At 36.0% G+C, this 10,564-nt stretch overlaps 1 protein-coding gene across 1 annotated transcript in view; it reads right to left on the minus strand.

Annotated features, from left to right (window-relative positions):
- Nucleotides 1-8,534: 8,534 nt before the first annotated feature.
- LOC137617014 (G-protein coupled receptor moody-like) overlaps nucleotides 8,535-10,564 on the minus strand; it is a 13,332-nt gene continuing 11,302 nt past the window's right edge. The window contains exon 6 of the mRNA XM_068346874.1: nucleotides 8,535-10,095. Coding sequence (XP_068202975.1) covers nucleotides 9,498-10,095 — 598 coding nt within the window. The 3' untranslated portion in view covers nucleotides 8,535-9,497. The remainder of the gene's footprint in view (nucleotides 10,096-10,564) is intronic.

Consider the following 10,564-nt stretch of genomic DNA (forward strand, 5'->3'; position numbering starts at 1 on the left):
TCCAGTAGGTTGGTCAGGGCACCAGCCACCCGTTGGGATACTATACCGCTAGAGAGTTATTGAGTCCTTTGACTGGCCAGACTACATTGGACCCCGTTCTCTGGTTATGGTTCATTTTTCCTTTGCCTATACATACACCGAATAGTCTGGCCTATTCTTTCCACATTTTCCTATGTCCTCATACACCTAACAACATATATATATATATATATATATATATATATATATATATATATATATATATATATATATATATATATATATATATCATCATCATCTCCTCCTACGCCTGTTGACGCAAAGGGCCTCAGTTAGATTTCGCCAGTCATCTCTATCTTGAGCTTTTAATTTAATACTTCTCCATTCATCATCTCTTACTTCACATATCATAGTTCTCAGCCATGTAGGCCTGGGTCATCCAACTCTTCTAGTGCCCTGTGAAGCCCGGTTAAAAGTTTTGGTGAACTAATCTCTCTTGGGGAGTGCGAAGAGCATGAACAAACCATCTCCATCTACCCCTCACCATAATCTCATCCACATATGGCACCTGAGTAATCTCTCTTATAGTTTCATTTCTAATCCAAATATATATTCAGGATATTATGATAAAAAATAGGAAAAAAAGTGAATCCTTTTTCGTAACCTTTGCATGTTTACAATACAATAACATTATTAATATCCCGCCATCTAAGATATCTCATTTATATAAAAAACTATTATTATGTATTGTAAAATCAACCGGAAGTTGACTAATTTAATCACTGGGATTTTTTTATGAATGTTATTATCTTTGATATTTTTGTTTTTGTTTTGTTATCATTTCCGCTACAAGCTAGCCCCTTGCATCATCATCATCATCATCATCATTGACATATCATTATCGTCATCATTTTATTATTATTATTATTATTATTATTATTATTAGTATCATCATCGCCATTATTATTATTATTATTATTATTATTATTATTATTATTATTATTATTATTATTATCATTACTTAATAATATTATTATTATAATTGTTATTTTTATTATTATTATTATTATTATTATTATTATTGTTATTATTATTATTGTTGTTATTATTAGTATCATCATCACCATTATAATTATTATTATTATTATTATTATTATTACTTAATAATAATAATAATATTATTATTATTATTATTATTATTATTATTATTATTATTAGCAGCTAAGTTACAACCCTAGTTGAAAAAAAAAAACAGGATGCTATAAGCCCAAGGTCTCATACAGAGAAAATAGCCGAGAACATAAGGAAAGGAAATATGGAAACAGAAAGAATAGTGTCCTTGAGTGTACTCTCAAGCAAGAGAACTCTAACCCAAGACAGTGGAAGACCATGGTAGAGAGGCTATGGTACTACCAAGAATAAAAAAAAAATAAAAACAATGATTTTGGTATGTCAGTTCTAAGAAGTCCCTAAAATCTCATAGTAAAAATCTAGAACTCTCATAGTAAGACAAGAGGATAATACGATAATTCTTTATCTTTTATAACAACTAGCTGTGAAACCTTGCATCTAAAGTACGTTTGATAAATGTCATCAACGTGCGAGAACTGGGAAATCACAGACGTACAGACACGCAATATGGCTTGATTTATAAGCGTTCAAGAATCTCATGTTTAAAGGTTTAAAGGCCCCTCATGAATGGCAGAGGCAAGGGACAGTGACATTGCCCTAGCAATCAGGACAATGCCCTAGAGACTGACCATATATTATATGATCAGCGCCCAAGCCTCCTATCCACCAAAGCTAGGACCAGGGAGGGCCAGGCAGTGGTTGCTGAGGACTCAGCAAATAGACCTATAGGCTCCCCCAAACCCCCCAACCTTAGCTCACAAGGATGGTAAGGTTGCAGACACTAATGGCACTAACGAGTCTGAGCGCGACTCGAACCCCCGACTGGCAAACACCAGGCAGAGACGTTACCATCTGTACAGAATGTAGCAAAAGTGTTGATACGTTGTTCCTCAGTTGCCACTTAGTATTAAATATCACATTTCACTTTGCAAACGTGTGAATGTACAGTATATGGCAACGTTGGTTTCCTCTCGTGTAGAATTTTATCATTTAAAGGTGTCTGGTTACAGTTCCAGTTTCCTCAGAATAGATGCTCACCAGAACGTCAGCTGGGCAAGCCCCCCCCCCCCACTGTGTTGCCCAACCGCAGCAGTTGCCTCCCCAGTGAACAGCATAAACTCACCATCACGGGCTGGGATCGATCTGCTGCCATGCAAATGCTAGACGAACGCCCACTGTGATGCCCAATGGCAGCAGTGGCCTCCCCAGTTAACAGCATAAACTCATGATCCCAGGCTGGGATCAATCTGCTGCCATGCGAATGCTAGGCAAACACCCACTGTGATGCCCAACCGCAGCAGGGGCCTCCCCAGTAAACAGCATAAACTCACGATCATGGGCTGGGGTCGATCTGCTGCCATGCGAATGCTAGGCAAACACGTTACCGCTGTACTAGCGAAGAGGTTAGTACGATATACTATTTAAAAACATTAGATTGTTAAAAAAACTTTTCAAGTTAAAATAATATTTCAAAACAAATAAAGTGGTCTGGGTTTTAACTTATGACTTAAAAAAAAAATCAGAATTTTGTTGGTTCCATCTTATGACGTGGCTGATGATCATTGTCCTTGAAGATTGTAATTTCCCAAAGATCAGCTCAGACATTACAATTCTTGGGATATATGACTTGAAGGATGGCATTTTTTAATTTTGTCTACAAGTATGATAACTCGGCTAGGGTAGAATAGTGTAAAGGTTTTGATTATTATTATTATTATTATTATTATTATTATTATTATTATTATCAGCTAAGCTACAACCCTCGTTGAGAAGTTCAAGGTCTCTAATAGTGAAAATAGCCCAGTGAAGAAAGAAAATAAGGAAACAGATAGAATAGTGTGCCCCAGTGTACCCTTAAGCAAGAGAACTCTAACCCAAGTCAGAGGGAGAACATGCTACAGAGGCTATAACACTACCCAAGAATAAAGAACAATGGTTTGATTTTGGAGTGTCCTTCTCCTAGAAGAGCTTCATACACTAGCTAAAGAATTTCTTCTACCCCTTCCAAGAGGAAAGTAGCCACTGAACAGTATATTGTAGTAGTTAACCCCTTGAACAAAGAAGAATTATTTGGTAATCTCAGTGTTGTCAGGTGTATGAGGACAGAGAAGTGTAAATGAATAGGCCAGACTATTCGGTGTATGTGTAGGCAAAGACCAAATGATCGGTAACCAGAGAGAGGGATCCAATGTAGTACTGCCTGACCAGTTACAGGATCCAATAACTCTCTAGTGGTAGTCTCTCCACCTAAGACCAGAGAGCAATGGTTTATTTTGGAGTGTCCTCCTAGAAGAGATTTTCACAATAGCTAAAGAGTCTCTTCTACCCATAACATGAGGAATGTAGCCACGGAATATTACAAAGCAGTGGTTAAGAAGTGTACCAAACCTGTGTCACACGATCGTACATAGTAACGACATTTCATTTTGTGTATATATTATGCTTGTATCTTCCCTCTCCCCTCGCACTGATAAGAACCTGAAATAACGTGACTGTTTTTCTCACCGTTAACTGTTAACCGGTGCGGTGTCGGTTGAACATGAAATTGCCTGTTATGTCTTTTGTGTCCTTTTTGCCTGGAGTTTATGTATATAAAAACGGATGTTCTATAATAAAGTTACTCAGTTGCTTTCATCCTGCCTTTGAGTCACAACCTTCTCTCGGCTCGTCACAGAAGCATAAGACATACCTACACGTGACATATACCCTTATCTTATCCAGTACTTCGTACACGAAGAAGGGTAAATCCCACCTTTATCCTTTCTACTAACGTTATCCTTGAGGGCTTGTCGTAAGCCTAACATTATCAGAGACTCAGTCAATCTAGATTATAACTCTGAATACTTTTGGAAATTGGAATGTTTTATACTTTGGTCTATAATTTTTTTCATTTTCTCTATGTTATTCAACCTGCTTCTTGGGTTTTATTTTTCTTTAGATTTGGTTATTATTATTATTATTATTTTTATTATTTCCTAAGTTACAACCTTAGTTGGAAAAGCAGATGCTATAAGCCCAAGGCTCCAACAGGGAAAAGTAGCCCAGTAAGGAAAGGAAATGAGAAATTATTATTATTATTATTATTATTATTATTATTATTATTATTATTAGCCAAGCTACAACCTTAGTTGGAAAAGCAGGATGCTTCAAGTCCAAGGGCTCCAACAAGGAAAAGTAGCCCAGTAAGGAAAGGAAATGAGGAATTATTATTATTATTATTATTATTATTATTATTATTATTATTATTAGCCAAGCCACAACCTTACTTGGAAAAGCAGGATGCTATAAGCTCAAGGGCTCCAACAGAGAAAAGTAGCTCAGTAGGGAAGGGAAGTTTTGAAATATATAAACTAAATGAGAAGTAATGAATAATTAATATGAAATATTTTAAGATCAGTAATTACGTTAAAATAGATCTGTTTAGATTCAAACGATTGCATTTTCTACGGTAATTTTATTTATATGTTTATCTTTTATCAAATGGGTAATACTTATGTACAGTTCGACACATGAGTCCCTAGCACAACTTACTCCGAAGAAACGCACCTTGTCACACCCTTACTTTATGCACATTAACCAAAAAGATAGCGCAAGGAGTGCTAGCAGAGGTATTGTCAGTTCTTTTTAGTGAGGCAGATTTGCACCGACTCGCAGCGGTTCCCTTTTAGCTCGGAAAAGTGTCCTGATTGCTGATTGGTTGGTCAAGATAATTCTAACCAATCAGATTGCAGGAAACTTTTCCGAGCTAAAAGGGCACTGCTGCAAGTCAGTGGAGATACGCCTCATTAAAAAAAATTTAAAGTATAGTGAGCTGGGCTAAACGCAGGAACTAGCTGAACGGTAAGGGTGTGGATGGGTGCACCCAGATTAGTCAAATAAGACTTATGAGTCACTCAAATTATCAAATAAGACTTATGAGTCACTCAAATCTGTCAAATAAGACTTATAAGTCACTCAAATCAGTCAAATAAGTCTTAGAAGTCACTCAAATAAGTCAAATGAGACTTGGAAGTCACTCAAATCAGTCAAATGGGACTTGGAAGTCACTCAAATCAGTCAAATAAGACTTGGGAGTCACTCATATCAGTCTAATAAGGCTTAGGAGTCACCCAAATCAGTCAAATAAAACTTGGGAGTCACTTAAATCAGTCAAATAAGGCTTAAAAGTCACTCAAATCAGTCAAATAAGACTTGGAAGTCACTCAAACCAGTCAAATAAGGCTTAAAAGTCACTCAAATCAGTCAAATGAGGCTTAAAAGTCACTCAAATCAGTCAAATAAGACTTGGGAGTCACTTAAATCAGTCTAATAAGGCTTAGGAGTCACTCAAATCAGTCAAATAAGGCTCAGGAGTCACTCAAATCTGTCAAATAAGACTTGGGAGTCACTCAAACCAGTCAAATAAGGCTTAGGAGTCACTCAAATCAGTCAAATAAGTCTTGGAAGTCACACAAGTCAGTCAAATAAGGCCTAGGAGTCACTCAAATCAGTCAAATAAGGCTTAGGAGTCACTCAAATCAGTCAAATAAGACTTGGAAGTCACACAAATCAGTCAAATAAGGCTTAGGAGTCATTCAATCAGTTAAATAAGGCTTAGGAGTCACTCAAATCAGTCAAATAAGACTTGGAAGTCACACAAATCAGTCAAATAAGGCTTAGCAGTCACTCAAATCATTCAAATGGGACTTGGAAGTCACTCAAATCAGTCAAATAAGACTTGGGAGTCACTCAAATCAGTCAAATAAGGCTTAGGAGTCACTCAAATTAGTCAAATAAGTCTCATGAGTCACTCAAATCAGTCAAATAAGGCTTAGGAGTCACTCAAATCAGTCAAATAAGACCTGGAAGTCACTCAAACCAGTCAAATAAGGCTTAAAAGTCACTCAAATCAGTCAAATAAGACTTGGGAGTCACAATGAAACCTGAGAGGTCTAATATAAAGGATTGAAATAGAGAAAGACGTGTTTAAAAATCTGACATTTATATAAAAATCACAATGACTCAATAACTATAAATTAAAAATCAATTTACACGTTTGGTTATGATGACTTAATGCTAGAATGTAAAGTTACATCAAGATATTGATTTGTGAAATGATGAAGATTATTATGTAACTATTCTTATGATATATAAATAAGTGTGATTGAATTATATATATATATATATATATATATATATATGTATATATATATATGTATATATATACACACATATATATATAAATATATATATATATATATATATATATATATATATATATATATATATATATATATATATATATATATATATGCATATATATATATATATATATATAAATATAGATATATATATATATATATATATATATATATATATATATATATATATATGTGTGTATATATATAAATATATATATATATGTATATATATACACATATATATATAAATATATATATATATATATATATATATATATATATATATATATATAATATGTGTGTATATATATAAATATATATATATACTGTATATATATACACATATATATATATATATATATATATATATATATATATATACAGAAGATCCTCAACTTACAAACTTAATTGGTTCTAAGGAGCTGTTTCTAAGTCGAACTGTTTCTAAGTTGAATTTTTTTTTTTTTTAAATTTAGGCCTGGTGTAGGCCTAATCTGAATCCCATGACTATGATTTCCTGATACAAAAGTCAACAAATGGTCAAGTTTCATATGAAATAGATATGAGGTTATTACAGATGTCAATTTGCTTACTGTATTAAATGATACAGTATTGTTTTATTATAGTAGTTCTTCATCTTTGTTATTTTCAGTTGGTTTTCTGTTTGTAAGTCGAATGTTTGTGAGTCGAATGTTCGTGAGTCGGATGTTCGTGAGTTGGATGTTCGTGAGTCGGATGGTCGTGAGTCGGATGTTCGTGCGTTGAATGTTCGTGAGTCGTATGTTCGTGAGTCGGATGGTCGTGAGTCGGATGTTCGTGAGTCGGATGGTCGTGAGTCGGATGGGCGTGAGTCGGATGTTCGTGAGTCGTATGTTCGTGAGTCGGATGTTCGTGAGTCGGATGGTCGTGAGTCGGATGGTCGTGAGCCGAATGTCCGTGAGTCGAGTGTCCGTGAGTCGAATGTTCGTAAAGTCGAATGTCCGTAAGCTGAGGACCTTCCACTCTGCATTAGTGTGTGATACAACTAATGTACAACTGCTCTAGAAGTCATACTACTTGTATGTACCGTCGTGAGTCGTATGTTCGTGAGTCGGATGTTCGTGAGTCGGATGGTCGTGAGTCGGATGTTCGTGAGTCGGATGGTCGTGAGTCGGATGGTCGTGAGTCGGATGGGCGTGAGTCGGATGTTCGTGAGTCGTATGTTCGTGAGTCGGATGTTCGTGAGTCGGATGGTCGTGAGTCGGATGGTCGTGAGCCGAATGTCCGTGAGTCGAGTGTCCGTGAGTCGAATGTTCGTAAAGTCGAATGTCCGTAAGCTGAGGACCTTCCACTCTGCATTAGTGTGTGATACAACTAATGTACAACTGCTCTAGAAGTCATACTACTTGTATGTACCGCATGTTGACATATTTATACAAATAATTGATTATCAGAGGCTGAAATCACACGTTCGAATCTCGCTTATACCTGTAAAAAGTCAGTACCTGAGGAAGAGTAGCGTAAAGTCTAAAGAAAAGGAAACTTCTCAGTTTATGTTTGGATATACAGTATATCCAAAGACACCTGCTTTCTAAGTTATAATAAGGGATGCTTACTGTCGATCATGATCCTCGATAGTTGGTTGGGTACCTGACTGTTAAGGGATGGTGGTGGGTCATAGTCGTTATTGAGAATGTAACAATATATATATATATATATATATATATATATATATATATATACATATATGTATATATATATATATATATATATATATATACATGCATACACTCACATATATATATATATATATATATATATATATATATATATATATATCTTGAAAAAGTGTAATGTAGGAGAGAATTGGATGTTTTGAAAGTACACTGAGAAAATATATATATATATATATATATATATATATATATATATATATATATATATATATATATATATATATATACATATATATATTGTGTGTGTGTGTGTGTGTATAAGGGTCGTAAAAGGTATGAAGGATCATCTTACAACAGTTTATGGTAATATGGTAATAATAACAACAGTCATGATAAAAAAAATAATGTTGATAATGGTAATAATACTAACAAATATTAACAACCGCTTAAAGTTTATGGCCCTTTTTTCCAATAAGTTATTTCAATACAGAGAAATATAAACTGAAATACAACAGAATTAACCATAGCATAAAATGGTTTAATCTATGAGGTGAAATTGAAGTTCTATGAATTATTCTGTGCTCTTTTCAGTTAACGTCATTTCGAAATTCATCGGTAAACGTCTGTTCCTTTCTGTTAAAGGCAACACATAAATGATCTAGTTCGCTTTGATGATCAACATCCATCATTAACATCCAAACACTCGTGATGTTGCAATGTTTAGTTATTCAGGTTCTTGTTTGAACTAAACCCACTCCAAGCAAGACCTCACGAAGGTGCTATAAATGTTTAAGAATCTCACTGATGAAGTTTGAGGTCAGCCTTAGGAAAAAGAATAGTTTCTAGGTAACACTTGAATTTTCAAGCCCATAAATAACATCCAAGCACTCGTCATGTTCAATCAGTCAGAATCGCGTTTGATCCAAACCCAGTCCAAAAAGGACCTCACTAGGCTGCGACAAATTTGAAGATATTCTCGCCTAGAAAAGTCCCCCTTACAGATGCAAGTTTGAGGTCTGCCTTAAGGAAAAGAATACTTCCTAGCCAAGGACATCCTATGGACATCGACCTGGTACTCTTTCTGAGAGGCAAGTTTAAACCAAATCTACTTCAAGCAGGATTTCTCGAGGGTGCGACAAATTTGAAGATATTCTCGCATAGAAAAGTCCCCCTTACAGATGCAAGTTTGAGGTCTGCCTTAAGGAAAAGAATACTTCCTAGCCAAGGACATCCTATGGACATCGACCTGGTACTCTTTCTGAGAGGCAAGTTTAAACCAAATCTACTTCAAGCAGGATTTCTCGAGGGTGCGACAAATTTGAAGATTTTCTCACATACAAAAGTCCCCCTCACAGATGCTAGTTTGCGGTCCACCTTAGGAAAAAGAATAGTTCCTAGCCAAGGACATCCTATGGACATCGACCTGGCAGTCCTTCTGAGAGTTAAGTTTAAACTAAACTCACTTCAAGCAGGACCTCATTAGGATGCGACAAATTTTAAGATATTTGCACTTGGAAAAGTCCCCCTCACAGATGCAAGTTTGAGGTCCGCCTTAAGAAAAAGAATAGTTCCTAGGCAAGGACATCCTACGGACATCGTCCTGCCACTCTTTCTGAGAGTAAGGCAGAGGGGACGACCACGTCGACACATCCATGGGAACATTGAAAGAACTGGCTCGCGAGCTATCTTGGAGTTCGTAATCGCCAGCCAGGATGCCCAAGTGCCTCTCTTCGCACTCTGAAATAGTTCGCACCTTCATTCGATTCAGGGCCAGCAGATGGTCTGGACTGCTGGTTGAAATGGAGAACACGGACTGCTGGCTCCTCTTGAAGGTGGTTGGTATCGCCAACCTACCAGGGGTCCTTGGCATCGGCATCTGTCGCCAAGTGACGAACGCCAGGAACTGGCAGTAAGCCCTGCGGTACTTCTCGTTGCTGACCACGTAGATGAAGTTGTTGATGAAGTACTGGCACCAGTAGAGGCAGTAGATGAGGATGCCTATGTTCTTCGTGTCGTCCACGTTTACGACGGCGATGTTGTATGCGCAGAGGGGGATGACGCAGATCAAGTAGACGAAAAGCAGCATCAGGATGACTCTGGTGGTCCGGCTCCTACGTAGGCCTTCCTTCAGCCTGGATCCTCCTCTAGTTCTGAATTGAGATGGTTATTATTATTATTATTATTATTATTATTATTATTATTATTATTATTATTATGAGCTGACATGCTTAAGAGAATTATGTCCCATTTTCCATCTACTTTGATGATAAAAAAAACATGTTTACACAAAGGCCATTAACTTACATATAGCAAGAGTGTAAAAAAAGAAAATTTTTACCAAAGCTATCAGGCAATCTAAAGAGTTCTTGGAATAAATACGAAATTGTTTCCATAAATAAAGGCAATGCATATGAATGAAACGTAAATCGAAGGAATATCAATGATTTTGCAAAGACCATTGATAAGAGACTCGATATTCCTTATCTTTCTATCCAAATGTGATATGTAAGTCTCCAAAAAAAAAAAAAAAAATTACCAGTTATCAGACAATCTAGAGAGTTCTTGTAATAAATACCTATTTTTTTCATACTACTACTACTACTACTACTACTACTACTA

Source organism: Palaemon carinicauda, chromosome 23 (assembly GCF_036898095.1).
Source record: "Palaemon carinicauda isolate YSFRI2023 chromosome 23, ASM3689809v2, whole genome shotgun sequence".
Taxonomy (NCBI): Eukaryota; Metazoa; Arthropoda; class Malacostraca; order Decapoda; family Palaemonidae; genus Palaemon; species Palaemon carinicauda.